Genomic DNA, 17,006 nt, shown 5'->3' with positions numbered 1-17,006 from the left:
CTTCCCTGACTTAAAAATTGTTTAATGCACATTTTAAATGAGTCATTACAATTACGACTACCCCAGATGTCGTACCGACAATGGAATGTTCGAGACTACAAAAAAAACCCTTATCAGTACGTTGTTACGTCAACGGGGGTTTTTTTTGGACCCTACAAACCGTTTTGTTGATTCTTGTTCATTAAATTTGACTGCATTACACTTGTGGCCTTTTTTTCCTCTCTTGATATGCTAGTTAGGTTTGGGTCGTTAATTTTTTTACTTTAACTCTTTGAATCGTAATCAGTTTCGGATTTTATATGAAAAATAAAGACAATCGAAACGTTCGGTTGACGGTTTCGCTTCTATTATATACACAAAAAACATATGTTGCATTTATAAATAAAAAGGAGTGCTTGGGCGCTTTCTAGTGGTACTCCCTTTGTTCGTACACTTTTTCCGCAAATCGATACTTATCGCTAAAGTATAGTGCGCACAGTCGGCTTAGCGAGTATGGGTCCTTAGATGATAGAAAAAAAAAATCCTAACATACCTAACGCTTACTTATACGACTATTACACACATCCTTCGTCAGACATACTGCTGGGTGTTGGTTTTTATTCAAAGGCTTCCTTCAAACATGACATAGACGAAGTAGCAAGGTATCTTTTTACTTAACAATTTTTCGCATATGTTTTTAACCGATCTGTTTCGGATTCTACAAGCCTTTTTCGATACATTACACATACTGGCTAATGGTGGTTTAGGAATGCAATAATAAGAATAGAGACGTGCGTACACTTCTCACCAGAAGTGGATATGGTATACCTCGATGTTTAAAAAATACCCCGGACTACGTTACGGGGGAGCGTTCGCCCGCAATAGCTCTGCTATTGGTTTATCTTCAGTGCTTTAAAGTGGACCAGCTGCGTCCACCCTTTGGGTGTGCCCCCCTTTCGATCCTAATTTGGCTCACTTTGTCGGCACGTGACTGCTGTGATCGCCGTTGCTCTTCGGATCGTCGATGATGGTCAGCGGTACGGCTTCCAGGTTCCGGATCACCTGATGGTTCTGGTCGGCCACAATGTGGTGTTCCTGCTTTTGGTGCTGTTGTAGCTGCTGCTGTTGTTGATGCTGCTGATGGAAATGTGTATGCGGGGGCTTCTTGTCTTGCACCACCCCGCCAGTGTTGTTAAGATCGGCCCGTTCGAGGGCTTCGAACAGGCGGCGCTGTTTCTTGTTGCGCTCCTTCTGGAAGAATAGCCGAATGTAGTACACCGGAAACACGACGCACTGGCCGGCCGGTTCCTCCGCGTCGATGTAGACACCGCGAACCAGCACCGAGTTGGAGCAGTTTAGCAGGATCAGCAGCAGAAGCGAGACTGCATGTGTAATCCAGTTGCTTAGCAGTTTTTCATCTGCGGGATTACGAGAGGGTGAAAAAAGAGCCGTTAGATTATTTTGGATTTTCGTACTGCCGAAGTAAAGTACCTGGTAGGAAGTATGTATCTAGCGCTTGCCAAATGCCTCGCCACACGTTGATTGTGCCGATAAAGCTGAAGAACAGGAAAAAGTCCGCGACGACCACGCGCCAGAACCCGGTGAGGCGATCGCAAGTCCACCGCATTAAGGGCTGCAGCGAGAAGGTCAATCCGGTCACACCATAGCCAATAATCTGGAGGTGAAGCAATAAGCGGGAAGAAAGGATGATAAATATCTGAATGACAAATGCTGTCAAGGTGCCGAAGACGCTGTTGGTGCTGATGGTGGAATTCTATGGAGTTCATAAGTTGTTTGTGTACAGCAAACGAACGTAGGTGATACTGACTGATTACTCAATTACCCTCTCGGGTATGACCCATTGGGGAATTCTTTTGTCACCTCATCAGCCCCGCCATTTGTGTCGCGATTTGTGCGTGTTCACTGTGCGAATGGATGGATATTGGCAGCGCGTGGTATGGAAAATTTCGCTCAACACGTCCACTTACCACTGAGGCCCACGCCGAGGTGCCCTGATCGTGGGGGAAAAGTTTGAGGTCCAGCAGTACCCACAGGCCGCGCCAAACGAAGACGACCAGCGAACCAATCACCAGTACGGAGAACATGCAATCGAGCACGTATAGGCCGGGATCTTTAGAGCCCTGTGGAGGAGAAAGTAGCAATTGCAATAGAAAAGAATTTTTAATACCATCATTGAGAGAAAAAGGAATATAAAGGAGATGTTTCGAGAATTGTTATAATGGTTCTTTATTGTGAATTTTTCTCCTGAAATTGCTTGATAGAGAGTGATTCCTAGTACAGCTGTTCATATCAATGGTAAAATTAATGTAGTAAGGAAAAGTTGATCATTTGGGGGTTTGACAACTGAAACTCGAATAATAGGAGTTGCCATGGAAATCATCAACTTGTAGGAGTACTAAGAAACAAGTACTTTAGAAACAAGATGTAACATGAAGAATATTAATAAGAGGAAATTCATGAAGAAATGAGGCAGATCTTTGATGTGAATAATTTAATAATGTATTTTTGGAGAAGTAGATCATTTATGGAGGAATAATCAAGGGAAACTCCGATGAGAAATTGGATGGAAGTATGGTGATTAATGGAAGTTATTAGAGACCATCCGGACCTGTGAGTCCGGACTCACTCTAATAGTACCTAACAAAAAAAGGGAACGAGATTTGGGATAGGTAAGACTGAAAATAGGCTCGGGAAGCCGAAAGTCGTCTTCTTTTTGTCTGTTAGAAGGAAGTAAAGAATACATTTTCGGTTCCACTTTTACCCCCGTAATTCATTTTGGGTTTCACTTTTACCCCCCTAAAATTTATTTTAGTTTACTTTGCCACCCGTGTTTGTAACAAAAGGAAAAAACACCATTTTAGTTGTCGGGAATGCGTCTGATGTCCAATGATTCTGGTCGCGATGGTCAGTTTTGTCCATGCTATGTAAATTAAGTTGTACTAAAGCTTTTATAAAGTTTGCTTTTCTTTTACAGCCTTGCGAACGACGTCGCGTCAATTTGGTAAGTCCCAAAAATATACAAACATTAACTTCTACCAAACAGGCGTGGTAAAACAGGTAAATAAAACCCCTCAGATGGTACAAGTTTGTGTTCCTTATCATCATTTATCGTGGGGTGCGCTCCGTCGTGGGAATAAGATCAAATGATAGGCAGCGAACCGTCGGATTGTGGACGCGTCCAGACAGCTGTCTGGGTTTGTTTGTGGGATAAAAATATCCCCTCACCGATAAAGTCCCAAATCAAATCGCCTGTGTTTGTTTGATAATGGAAGCAATTAATCAAAATTTGCGATGAGATAATTAGGTTGTTTCTTTAATTTCACGTTTATTGCTGACCGATAGAAGGTTAGTCCTTATCTGGCCCGAGACCTTTGTGGCGAGCGTTCTGAGCGTAAGGTATGCAAATGAAATCTCTTTGGATGCGGAACATAACATAGGAAGTCTTCAATAAAGTCGGCGCAAATAGTTAAGCTCGAAGGACAAACCTATTTGTCGTTCGCTATTGAGCTTCCACGTGTATGGAAAAAATATTGCATGCAACAGGACTGATGATATTCCTTCCCCCAGTGTAGCTGGGCGAGTTGACAATTAAAAACTAGCGGTTACGATAAGGAAGTGAGCACTTAAAGGCGTTACTTAAATGCTTAACGCTGGCCGTATTCCTGTTGCGCTGTACACGTTTGACCGCTTGGCCAACGGAGGATTACTTTTAAAGGCGGCTGGATAATGGAGAGCCCATGACGCTGTCGGCTCAAAGGTGGAGTGTATTCGCTTGTTGGCTTTTCCTAGTGTTTAAAGGTGGGGTTTTATTGCATCGAGGTCCTGAAGAGAGTACCGCCGTCGGTCAGCTGTAAGCGTATTATATCACCGATGTCCGGGATCTAGACACGTGCAGGGTTTGAAGGTTTAAAACAAGTGTTTGTCTCACGAATGTCATAAGAGCAGGATGTGTTGTTAAAACGCCCGTTGGGGGACGGAAAATATTATTCCACCCTCCCGGTAAGCCCATTAAGCTTAGCATGCGAAAGCGATTACTGCGACTGCGGCCCCCGGGGCGCGCTTCTCACCGTTAGCTTGAAGTACGTCGGTACGTCGAAGTACTCCCGCCGCGAGTCGTTAATGATTAGGAACGGGGTGCCCATGACGTTCCGCACGCCCTTCAGGCAGGCCAGGATGAAAATACAGCCCAGTGTGATCAGCACCACGTACAGCACATCGTGCGTCGTGTACAGATCGATCAACTGCCAGCCTCCGCGCCACCCGTTCACGCAGATGACGCCGTAGATGGCGGTGTACATGCGCGACCCGAGGTAGTACGCTATCCGGTGCTTGTCCGCGTTCAGGTGCCGCCGGAGCGTCGCCTGGAAGATGTTGAACACGATGTGGCCCACGATGCCGATGACGAGCGAAACGACGAGGCTGGTCGTCAGGTCCGACGGGAAGATGTAGTCGCCCATCAGGTTCCAGGTGCCGCGCCAGTAGCACACCACCAGCGGGGCCACGACCAGCGACGCGTACAGGTAGTCGATCAGCTCCAGCAGGAGCCGGTGGTAGCTCGCACCAACTCTCGCGCCGGCAATACCATCCTCGATCCCGGCGATGCTGCCCCGCATACTGACGTTGCCGGGGCGATTTCCCTCCGTGTGTGTGACTTCGTTCTGATCCCGTTGCCTTAGGCCACGCGCCGTTTAATCACTGCGGTGGCGAGGTAATCACGCTTTCAACACCTGCCAACAATCTCCACCGACAGACATCCACGCACGGTCGCCGCCCTTCCGTCGCGCGTTGATGTACATTCACTTTTTTCTTAGCCACACTGCGCCGGCGGCTTTCTAGGTCCCGTCGTGACACACACAACTATTTCTCCTTCCTTTTTTTTCTCTTCTTTTTCGGACTTACAAAACTATCGGCGAACTAACCCGGAGGCACCCGTTCTCACATTCTCTCAGTAGTCAGTTCACATCCAGCATCCGCATCAGCTGTAGCATTGGACGCACCGATGCGGTAGATTGTTTGCATCCACTTTCGTGCTGCAGTCGTAATTGCACAGATGAATCACCGCACTGCAAGCAATAGAACATACCGCCTTAGAATGACCGTTCGGTCGGAATCGGTCGCCCCGATAACACCCGCCCTCGTGCGGCTTTTCACGGTCACACGGCACGGAAAAAAGGTCCGATTTCGGTCGATACCACCACCGCCCTCGATAAAGAACGACATTATTGTGCTTCCAATTGGTGGTTGCGACTGGCGACCGTGTAGGTGTCTGCTACTACTTCCCAAAATGATAAACAGGTGAACAGCAGGTTTGCTGCTGATAAGAGCGGGAAAACAACGCCGTCATACGGTGAAAATGACCTGTAGAGGCAAGAACCATACGTCACTTCAGATGCGAACGCAAAACGGTGGCGCACACATAGCGAGGTATCCAATGTTTTTGGCTCTCAGTGATAGGCAAGATGAGGCGCTTACGCAGGAGCTCGCATGCGCGATAAGAGATAACATTCTACCAAACAGACACAGTGCAGATGGTACAATTTAAACATATGCACCTTAGGGTTCTGTTTTCCAATCACGCAACTCCACACCTTCTCCACACAGTGGGAAACACAAGGGCAATATCTTTGGCAGATTTTAATCATCTGTCACTTGCAACGACGCTCCCCACGGCCACTTCGTTTGTTGCTATCGGCAACAGCGTCCAACGAACCTAAGCTAGGCTACTAGTAGCTGAAGATAACGCGTCAATAATAAAGGTATGGTGTAAAGGAAGTGAAGCGATGGAATCGGGTCAATCAGTCCGTTAAGTGGTAGCGGATTTATTTTAACCGAATTGCCCGTTATAAAGATATGGTTAGGAAGGGAAGCACCGTGATGTGTCATAGGAGGGTCTAGCCGGTAGGCAACTGAGGAGCACGGGAAATCGACTAGGCTTTACTCGTTGTGGGTTTGCCATTTGCCATCGGTAGGCGATCAACTTTCCGTATCGTGTTCACCATGATCACCTTGCACGGGGGCGACTGTTATGCACTGGCAAACAATGTTGCTACCACCATCCGCCCGCTGTACGCAGATTTTGCGGATCGTCGACGGCGTCGGTGTATATATATTTTTTCATCTAGCGACTCACAATTTGAATAAATCACACGAAATGGGTACGGCGTGCGCTAATGTGCGGTTATGTTAAATTTGATGATAATCCAATTGATATCCGTACGCGGTCACTTTTGGCGCACTGTCCGCAGGCCAGTGCGTACCCTATACGCACCGCCGTACACAAGATTTCGGAAGGGGAATTTCTTGGCTTTTCACAGTGCTCTGGCTGCTGGTGCTCGTAAAAGGATCCCCGAACCCCACCGCTAAAGGGACCGATTTGCACGGTCTACACACCACAAAGTCCACTGTCACTGGTAGCCGTCGAATGGCTCCTTTGGTGAGCTGAACACCGAACGTCGGTTCTGGTGTGGAGTGGTCGGCACAACGGATCGAACGGCAGCGGAACGGTCGCGAACGATCCGCGTTCGATCGTGAACGTCGAAAACGGTACCACTTCTGGCGATCTGTTGGCGGTACCAGGGCTCAGCAAGCGCGCGGGAATCGAGTAATCAGATTAGCCCGAATCATCCGAATCAGCCGCAGATCGGGAATGGACTGTTATCATCCAAATTGTTCTAATCAGCCACTGGGCCCCGCTGCGTACGGGTCCGTCTGCTGGCACACGAGTGTGTAGGACGATTGTGCGCCACTGCGACCGGAGCCGATCGTCGCAGTCGACGCAACCCCGACCGACGACATCATCGCCATCGTCGAAACCCACCCTCTCCTAATCCGCACATCAAGCCTGCCGCCCTCCAGCAGCTGGTGGTGGTCAGTGTGGTGCTGGTGCGGCATCGCAAACGCGATGTTTGTGCGTGAGAGTGACCGGTCTGGATACTGGAGGAGTGACCGTCCAGCGTCCGGTCCTTCCTGCACACATCGAGCCTGTGTCCGAGTGTCCGTGCCAAGGGGTCAGCTTGTTGTTTCCTCCCTTCGGTTTCGTAGTGTGCGACTCCACTCGGTGTCGGTCCGGTTTTTTGTTTTTCACAGCGGAAATACGCAAATCCAACCATGCCCCCGGGCAATGTTGCCATACCTTGGAGTGGGTGCATTGCGTCTGTCAGCTTGTTGATGCTAGTATAACAGATTCCAGTGCAGTATCTGTTCGCGATCAGATAGATGTGCTAGTACTGGATGGTACAACTCTCGCTGTGACACTTGATCCAGCAAATGCTATCTATAGCCACCCTTGGTGGATAGGTGTATGCGTTCCAATGCTTCATGTTGTTGTATCTGTTTTGTAGGATCATTATCGTCCTACCTAGGGATACGATCAGTTCGGCTTTTCCTTGGTCGTTTCTTGATAGTCCTAACAGCTGGTACAAGTTCTAAGCGCTTCTTCGTGGACACCGCTAGTGAAATGTCAATGTTTATGAACGAAGTTTGTTGATAAGCTACTCCAGAATGTACGATGACTCGCGACAAACATAGGATCTAGAAGAGTCGATGATCTACTTTCATTTCTTCAGTTCACCAAAACTGGGTTCTTTAAAAAAATTCAGCCGAGACAAAATTATGTCTTGGTCGATGAAAAAACAATTGTGTTTTATTTATTTTTTTCAAACCGGAAAAGATTAGATTTCCCCGCTGATCCTTGGAATTTTACACAAACTTGTCCCCAATAGCCGGGGATCTTATGGCGTACTCTCAACGGAGCGCAAAAAGGTAAACCAAACGGAAGCTTTGATTTGTTTGGCCTCCCATATGGGGACATATGCAGCTGCGTGTGTGTGTTTGTGGTGCATTACATTGTGAAGCAAGAACGCACTGGACTGGACGACCCTACCCGGCAGTCGGTTGATCCCCCAGATGGCGCGTTCCGCGAATCGCGATCATAAGGTGAGCGTGTTCGTTACGCCACGGTGGACAGTCGAGCGAGAGGATAGCGAGCGTCGTCTAGCAGCGAGACCTTACCACGATTATCAAACAAATACTCGAGCGTTATCAACGCAATAAAGAGATCAGCGGGCGAACTGCTCCGTCCCGCTGTCTGCTCCAACGCTGCGCCGGGTTGAGCCGCTGTCGACTGTGTAAGGGTGATGTACGCAAGCCGTCTTGCGTGGTCTACGGTGCCGTAGGTCGGCCAGAGTAGCTCCCGTATCAACCCGAGGCCGTTTGGTGACGGCGGCGGCGGCGGTGACAACAACAACGCACCGGAATTGGGTACGCATCTCTGCTTCCGTATCAGTAAGCAAGCGCACGGAGAGAGAAGGAAACACCGGTGATAATCTCGGTTCAGTTCCATCGTGTGTAGCTTCCAGAGCATGAATCAATCGGCGATGGGGATTTTCCATCTAGATCCAATTTGAATGAACGGTTGCATCATGTGTGTGTGTGTGTGTGTGGGTTTGGGAGCGACACATCGGATGCGGCATCGGTGGCAAGGATTATCGTGGTTTGCCGGCGTGATTAAACAACCGTTTTCAAGGTAAAATTCCACTCAGTTCGATGGGTGCATCGTTGATGCTTGTATGTGGTGCAGTTTGCGGTTTCAGCAAAGTGGCATCACAACAAACATGTAACAGATTCATTGCCCTGTAACACTTTCATGGTTAATCTTCGGAGCCTTTAGATGGCTTTTCAGAGTACGAATGAATATTGCGATGGCGAATTCATAGCTCAGTCAATCTTCGACATAACCCGCCGACGTACTTGAAACTAGACGCTACCATTTGATAAACAATATTGTTTAATCAATCGTTTTAAGTCGATTTAGTTTGTTGTCGAAGAGAAGGTTCTTTGATATTAAAATAATACGGTCTTTTGGCAAGTGGATAAAATGTAATTAGTTTTACAAATTCTATAAACTTGATTGGATGCTAATATATGTAGCACTTTAAGACATATAACTTCTACTGGATGCTAATTCTTCTTGCACTTTTAAGTTATATCGGATTGTTGTTATTCAACTAACTTTTGTTTATCTATTTTAGAATAAATAAATGTTACTACAATGTAGCATGGAATTGACCATTTTTATGTTGCCCACCGTGGGCACACATTGTGACCATGTTTTGCAAAAACCCTCTCCATAAAGTAATATAGATCAAGTGGAATGAAAACCAAACGTGCTTCGTTGCTGCTGATTGGAGAAATCCCGACTATCAATCGGACAATCGATAAGGGAAAGCCTTCGCCTGGCGCGCTCGAACTCGATCTGAAGAAACCGCTTACCTTGGATTTGAAATACGTCGGCACGGAGAAATAACCATCCGGACAATCGTTCACGAACGGTGCACCGGCAACGTTACAGAATGCCTGCACCGAGGCTAGCAATAGTAGCACCACGAGCGATGCCTCAATGAAGAACAGCAGGTTCGGTGGGGCGTAATGATCGATCAGTATCCATCCGCCACGCCAGGTACTGACACACATCGCACCGTAGACATACGTGTAGATACGCGACCACAGGTAAAACGCTACCGGATGATCGTCCGTGTTCAGCCATTGCTGCAGCTTGCCCTGCAGAAGCATAAACAGCAGGTGTCCACCGAGTCCGAACATCAGCAGGACACTCATGCGACACAGTTCATCGTGCGGAAACAGCAGCGAATCCATCAGGTTCCAGGTACCACGCCAGTACCCGACCACTAGCGGGCCGATCACCAGCGCCGCGTAGATGCTGTTGACGATGTCCGGCACGTGCGGTCCATCGTCGAAGGACTTGCGTGAGCCACCGGTGAGCTGGTCAAGTCGTAGGAAACTACCGCGCATAATGCAACGCCGGGAGGGTGTTCAAACGTAACTCAAAAACGGATTCGACAACGACACACTCAAGAGTCCGGATCGGCAGTCCTGTGGGCGCACACACTGTTCGCCAATGTCCCGAATCGCTCACGCACTCTGGCACTGGTGGGGCGTACTCGTGGTCGTTTGTTCCCGTTGTTGTACATTCACTTGCACGCTGGCAGCACTATCGCTACGGTAAATCCTACTCGCTCGCTATGATGGTAACTTTCCTATAGTGGCGCTTCTTCTGACACGGAGACTCCTCCCGTTGCACTGCCCGGATCGGCACACTCTCGACGTACGATCCAACTGCCCTGAAGACTCGAGAAGCTCCTGCTCTTGCTGCTGCATGCGCAACCCTAATCAGAACCGCTGCACTCCGGCCGACACCGATCGGAAGACTGATGGTCGGAAGTGTGTCAATGGCTTTATAGTTTCACATCGCCGCCAGCTTGTTGATGTGCACCGTCGATGTGTGGCGGACGCCGGCGGGGACACATTGTTTCGGGCGGATCCTCTTGGGCCCGGGGGCGATAATGACCGGCCGTAAGAAGAAGCATCCTATCGTGCCTGGGAGCTGGCGTGACTCGTTGACAGGTGGGACGGAGAAGATGCATCTTTACTCGGAGATCTTCGCAGCGGTCGGATAGTGTATCGATAAGATTGTCGTTGGAGCGCTTACGCTTATCATCCACACACGAGCGCAGCACGGCCCGCGAGAATGGAAGATGTCTCTTCGGCTCAATTCCTGGTTCCAGGGAAACCTACTGCACGCTGATACGCTGATCTGTATCAAAGATCGGCTTCCTCTCCGCTTTGGAGATACTGAGCTCAGAATTGACTAAGTAAGAGGCGCGGGAAATTTTTCGGACTGATATGCCCGATTTCTAGAAAGAAACTTTCCTCAAAATCGTCTCGGTGGTCAGGAGATACGCGGAACGGTGATGGGGTAACCGTTGGCAACTGTCTTATTGTTCGGGTTTATCTAAGGCTACAACGATCGGCCATCTACGCGTTTTTGCTCCAGTGCCTTTCGACTATGGACTTCTGCGTGCTAATTCGGGAACACCAAAAATTGACAATGGCACAGCAATTGTGGGTGTCGGCGAAGTCCGGCGGCATCGGACGTCATAACTCTACGATTGCCTGTGCCTTGCGAATATTTCTTATTCTTTGCTTTGGTGTCACTTTACGTGTTTGTTTGATAAGCTAATACTTTGAGGCCTTTTCTGCATGACAATGATAGCGAACGATTGGGAACTTTTTGACTAGACAGGTGTGAAACAAAAGAATTTCTCCGAAGACAGCCAGCTGTAAACAAATGACGAAAGGCTTCGAGAAGAGGTTGTTTTGTTTACGCCATGACAGTATCATGTTTTTCTCACGCTCATTTCAACTCCCTTATCGCTTTTACCTTTCTTGCCGGCCCGTAATGTGGGTTGTATCGAGGTGAGTCCTCACGTACCACGCTGCCCTCTGTTTCTGAGTCAACCAGCGAGGAAAAAGGACACGTGATCGAGGGGTGTCGTGGGGCAGAGTCGCACTCGGAACAAAGCGGGCCCGTATCTGGTGATGAAGACAAATCTTCGCGCGGGCAGCCGGCACCTTTTAATTGCCTATCATTGTCAATCATCAGTATTATCGATGAAACTTTCATGATCGATAATACGATGGTTTTAAGGAGCATAAAAATGGCGCCATTGGATAATGGAGCAGCTGGTCATGACTTGCTGCCGTTTGGATTTTATTTGTAATGATGCGACTGATGCTAAGTAATTGTTTTGGTTTATGTCCATGGTCACAACGTGTGGTTTCTTGGTTAAAAATAATTTCACAATTTTTCAATTTAAGCTTCCCTTCGATCAAGGTTTCTGGTCTTTGTTTGACAACCAGAAATCTAAATGAGAATTGGATAAATCTTCTAGCAAAGATGCAAACATTTTCATTTTTGCTTCATCGTCGAGCATAAATTACCCTTGAGGAGAACACAGCTTGAACTGCCGTTCAAAAACATCAACATCTCCACGAGGACGAAATCTATGTCGGGCAGATGTTGATGTTGCTCCTGAGCGACGAACAAACGACGGGACGAAAAGCGAGCCACGGCCATCCCCAAAACCACGGTAGGCTCTCAGAGTCCCCCCTCGGTCCTGTTTCGTAATCGATTTAATGGTGCTGCAAATATTTACCTTCATCCTGAAGCGCGTCGGAAAGCTAAACATTGCCTCTTTTCGGTCGGTGAGGATGACGAATGGTGGCGCTAGGAGATTTCGGACCGACTTCAACAGGACCAGCCCGATCAGGCAGATCGCGGACACGGTGAGCGCCGGCCACGGGTTAAACGCTGCGAAAGATTGCGAGAGAAGAAAAGGAAATAAAAACAACGAGATGAAGATGGCGACGAACGGGATGGTCGCAAACAAAGGAAGGCTATCAAATGAAGGGTGCAATACAAATTTGTACCATTTCCGCAAAGCAAATTAGACATACCAAAACCATCACGCTCTGTCACACAACAGGGTGTTTGTTGAAGTCGGCAAACAGCACGCAAGGAATGTCCTTTTCGCGATCAATCTTTAATTGACCACCGCGCGACACACGGAGATGCTTATGATTGGATTAAGGGCTTTATAATCGATTGAAAAAATAGTTGTCCACCGTTCCCCGGCGTCATCGGTCCGAGCGTGGCTCCCCATCGGAGCCTGTTTCAGCTAATCGCCATAATAGATGCAGCTGAGGAAACTGTTGCATTTATTAGTGACCCGTCCGGGTCCGCCAGGGGGGAGGGGAGGTCGTAATTACCCCTTCGTCAGTCGTGCCGCGTAATTGTGTGTACGTAATGTGCAAAATAAAGGCAGGTTTACGGACGGTTACAGTTACACCCTTTACGCCGTGTTGCCAAAGGTAGCACAAATGTATCGGAGATGGTCGGAAGAATGGTTGAGCTCAAAGAAGGAAGGTTAGGGCAGTTGATGTCTCGTTTTTACTACCGTTGTCGCTATTTTTAGACGCCGATGGTTGCGATGATAGCTATAAAATGGAGCCGTTTTGTATGTTGATTTATGGTGCTGTTGAAACTGGGCTGCGTTATGTGTTTTTGTCTTTCTTTTTTTTCGTTATCTCCTCCATACAACTTGATATGCTGAAATTTCCTCTGCAATCAAATTATTAAACAGTCAGGTTTTATTTTTAACTGGTTCCATATAGTTGCAATTGCGATGTAAACACACCTTCATCAAACATTTGCAAACCGTTTATTTTATTGCACAATTAAGTCGCAACGGCAGCAATGCCACTTTCAAGATATATGTTTTAAAGATATACGTCCAGAAAGAAGTGGAAACGGTCTTAACTAGTGTTGGGTCAAGTAACACTTTTTGATGTACCGTACTGTGATACCAAACACAGTTTACTGTGCTGTGCATTTGTGGTAGCACAGTAAAGTATCCTACAGTCATACATCATCTCTATTTATTCAGCAACACCTTTTCGATTCGAAATGGTCAGTGTGTGCAAAGTGTTTGATTCAAAAATTGTGTGCAGAGTGTTGTAACTCTGCGCGCAAAAAACCACAAAAGGATGGAAAAGTGTCCCAGGATTGAACAATACAAAATTGGTACACAGTTTCTAAGGAACAACTAGGATAAGGTGCTTAATTTTACTTGATACTATGTTTGCTCGATATGGGCTTTAGCCCTTTACACTTCCATTCAACACTTTAATATATAATCCATAAGCTATTTAAAGCAAATTAAAATGTGTTCCTTATAAGAAATCAGTAGTCGTTAAAAGCTAATCTATTCAAAAATTCTGTTTTTGGAATTTTAAATTCGTGGCATTCGTGGCTGTATTCTTGGATTTGGTCCTATCGCGCTTGAATCGTAGCATTTTTTCGTATGGTTGCATTTTTTTATACAAATAATAATGTAAAGATTATGTGATAACGATGTTCAAAATTACAAGACTGGTTTATACACTTTATTCTTATAATTTGGTAGCTATGGTAGGGAATCTCGAGTCTAGCACCCTCCGGTATTATGAACGGCTGACCACGGATCTATAATATACCGTCTTTTGGTCACAAAAACTCTCTTCGGAGAGAGGCCTTATCCCACTAGGGGATGCCGAGCCACATAAAAATGGTAGCTATGGAATTGGTATACCAAGGAACCAAATTCATAACATTTATTGGTATAATGCTATGAAAATTTACTGTGGTACCACAATGTTTTTCTGTGTCGTGTGTGGTGCCACACTTTGCTGTGCTGTGTATGTTGGGTAGCACAGTAGCACACGACCTAACACTACTCTTAACCAAATGTGTCAGATAGCTTATATTGTGGTGCTGGTATTCGAAGCTGGGGACAACTAAAACTGGCTCGTCACCTTGTTTTTTTTTTTAAACTTGACGTCAATCCTATCAGAATCGAGTATTCCCATGCGTCATCCATAATTACTTCTTCGATAAGTAGCGATGGTGTTGCACACTGATATCAGATTCAAAATTAGTTATTTTGTACCAATTTGTGCGTTCCTATCTGTTCAATGATATATTTTCTTTCGGCTTTCATTAAAATACATATTAAATAATATGTAGAAATTGTTAGATTCAAATTTTGTTCAGCCCTTTGGTGGTTGTAAATAATTTTGAAGATCTACCAACAAAATTTAAGATTGGTGATGCTGATGTTTATGCAACAAGTAAAATAAGAGCATCAGCTGTAACTTGATGTAACTGAAGTAGATGTATGAAATGAATGTAGCTTTGATTTGTTTATGACAAAAGGACTTATAAACATAAAGCTAGAGAGTGTAATAATTACATATTTCAAGTTCAATTAATTTTCAACAATAAAATAAATACTACATAGATAAATTCTGTCCAAAAGGGTTTGCTATTATTAAAATTGTTTAAAATAATGGGTAGGTGTTTGTACGTCCAAAAATAAAATATATTTTTAATTGCGGTATATCTAAAAGAAAAGATAAACTATACTATGCGAGAATGTTTTAATTCACTGTATCCAAACACTTTCGATCATAGGAAATGTGGGTCTTTGCTAATAGAACTGCATCTTTCTCATGAGAAAAGCTCCACCGGTCCAGTAATGGAAGGTGATTTTTATAATCAGCCCTATTAGATTGCACTCAACCGATTAGCAGATCATTAGCAATTGTAAATGGAACGCCTCGAGGCCGGTCAACCGTACCACATTCTTCGACTGCGTGCTCGCAAACGGGTTTTTGACTTTAGACGAAAGACCGGCACACAAAACACGTGACACTGCGACACTCACCGAAGTACGACACCATCACCTCCCAGCCGCCCCGCCAGTGCATCAGGCAGCCCATGCTGAACGCATAGGTGTACACCCGGTTCACCAGCCACCGCTTGACGGTTCCGGTGCGACTCCTCGGTGCGCTCTGGGCCAACGCCAGCCCCGCATTCAGTGGCTCGCGGAGCAGCGCAAAGGTGGTGTGCAGGGTGGCGCCGAGCACGAAGCACAGCCAGCCGGGAAAGTGCGGCCGGTGGAGATCCATGTAGCCCCAGGTGCCCCGCCAGTGGGCCACCGCTAGCGGCGTGATGACGAACAGCGAAAGCAACGTGTCGCCGAGATGCAGCAGCCGTTTCCGGCACCGACCACCGCTTCCGGGTGCAGAACGGTGCCCGCGCGACGGTACCACTACCGCCGGTCCGAAGGGACTCGACTGCTCGTCCAGAGGTGACCGCTCTTCGACACTTTCCGTGTCCCGTGTGGACATCATCTTCATCTGATTCCCGCCACAAACTGCGTACACTTGGTCAAACGAGCACACTCCTCGATAAAGCACTCGACCGTTCCGAGATCTGTTCTTTCCGACCTCAAAAGTAGATGCCTGGCGCGCACTGACCGTCTACATCTCGCGGGATTTGGATCAAGCAACGATTTGCAGCTCCATCAGGTGCTGAAATCCGGTTGAAAACCTTGTCACTTGTAAATTACTTAGGGCAATCGGTAACGATATCATTTGGTGGCGGAACTAATTAACACGGAACCGACGGTATGACACATTTCAACGTGGCACCGTTTGGCACACTTCACTGTCATGATCGGAGCAGCTGGTTCTGCTAGTTTGGGGCAGCCGAAGGGTGTCTTGGGAGTGGATTTTAACCACCAACAGCATCACGGACCGTCCCGTTGATAATCGGATGAAATATGATTCCACTCACTCGCGCCGTCACATATCTTTCCTCCGTGCTTATCCACGACGCGGATGAGCTCGGTGCGTATCACCGGTGGCACATGGCGGAGGCCATATAAAACGGTGTGTATATCTTCTCCTTTCCTTGGCGCCTCCGGCCACCGTGCGATCGGGACCTTGTGCGCGCACTGCCCGAAGATCCGGACCTGTTGATTGTCGCCGGAGTACTGTAGCGCCCTGGAGCATCCAGGATATATGGTGCCGCAGAGTTCGCCTGTCAACAGCCCGTTTTTCGCCACACACACTTTTCGCGCCACTTCCACTACAGCGGGGTTTCGCCTGCGCAGAGGGCGAAAAGTGCACAGCGAAGAAAAAACTAAAACGGCGTGGCGTAGCCGCCTCACCCGCTCTTTGGTATCCGCGCCAGCGAACCCAGCATGGCAACGATTCGAGAAAGACGATATGGCCCGATTTGCGTCCATTTGCGCCACAGTGTGGCTGTACGCACGGGTTTTCCCGGCGTCCGGCGGAAAACTAGTAGGGTTGCAGTTTTATTGCCTCCCGATAAAGTCCTCCGACGTCGGGTTTTAGTGTCTGCAGGGAGATAGGGCTGGCTATCAATTGTGCCCGACAAAAAAGCAGCGCTTTCAATTTTTAAAGTTGGTGATCGAATAAACTGGTTGTAATTTGTTTATTAAGATCCTGAACTTTTGGACGAAAAAATCTGCTTAAAGCAATTCTTGGTACTTTTCATTGATTTTCCCTCCATTTTCAAATTAAATCGTTTGTTTCGCAGTGGAAAGTTGATGCCGTTAGTGCATAATGTCAAATGCTGCCAGTACTTAACTACTCTAAACTACCGTTTCAACTAGAAATATTTTATGAGTGTAACTTTTATGTTAATTATTGCATTACTTTGGACTTCTTTGTTTTGAATGCTACACAAAGCTATCCATACGATAACATTTGTTTGCAATTCTCGTAAGAAGTAGTTTTTT

The 17,006-nt window shown here is 47.0% G+C and overlaps 2 protein-coding genes across 2 annotated transcripts in view; one reads left to right on the top strand and one right to left on the bottom strand.

The window, feature by feature from the left end:
• Positions 1 to 922: 922 nt before the first annotated feature.
• Positions 923 to 4,889, bottom strand: LOC131282408 (uncharacterized). The gene is made up of 4 exons (XM_058311862.1): positions 4,068 to 4,889; positions 1,968 to 2,120; positions 1,471 to 1,654; positions 923 to 1,397 (listed from the first exon to the last, which is right to left on the bottom strand). Exons 1-4 carry the CDS (start codon positions 4,611 to 4,613, stop codon positions 952 to 954), a joined length of 1,329 nt encoding a protein of 442 aa, XP_058167845.1. The 5' UTR covers positions 4,614 to 4,889; the 3' UTR covers positions 923 to 951.
• Positions 2,974 to 17,006, top strand: part of LOC131282406 (phosphopentomutase) — a 52,929-nt gene continuing 38,896 nt past the window's right edge. The window contains exon 1 of the mRNA XM_058311861.1: positions 2,974 to 3,001. The gene's annotated coding sequence lies outside the window, so the exon portion shown is untranslated. The remainder of the gene's footprint in view (positions 3,002 to 17,006) is intronic.

This window comes from Anopheles ziemanni, chromosome 2 (genome assembly GCF_943734765.1).
Source record: "Anopheles ziemanni chromosome 2, idAnoZiCoDA_A2_x.2, whole genome shotgun sequence".
Lineage (NCBI taxonomy): Eukaryota > Metazoa > Arthropoda > Insecta > Diptera > Culicidae > Anopheles > Anopheles ziemanni.
Note: the sequence above shows the minus strand (reverse complement) of the source record. Positions and strands in the feature narration are given on the sequence as shown.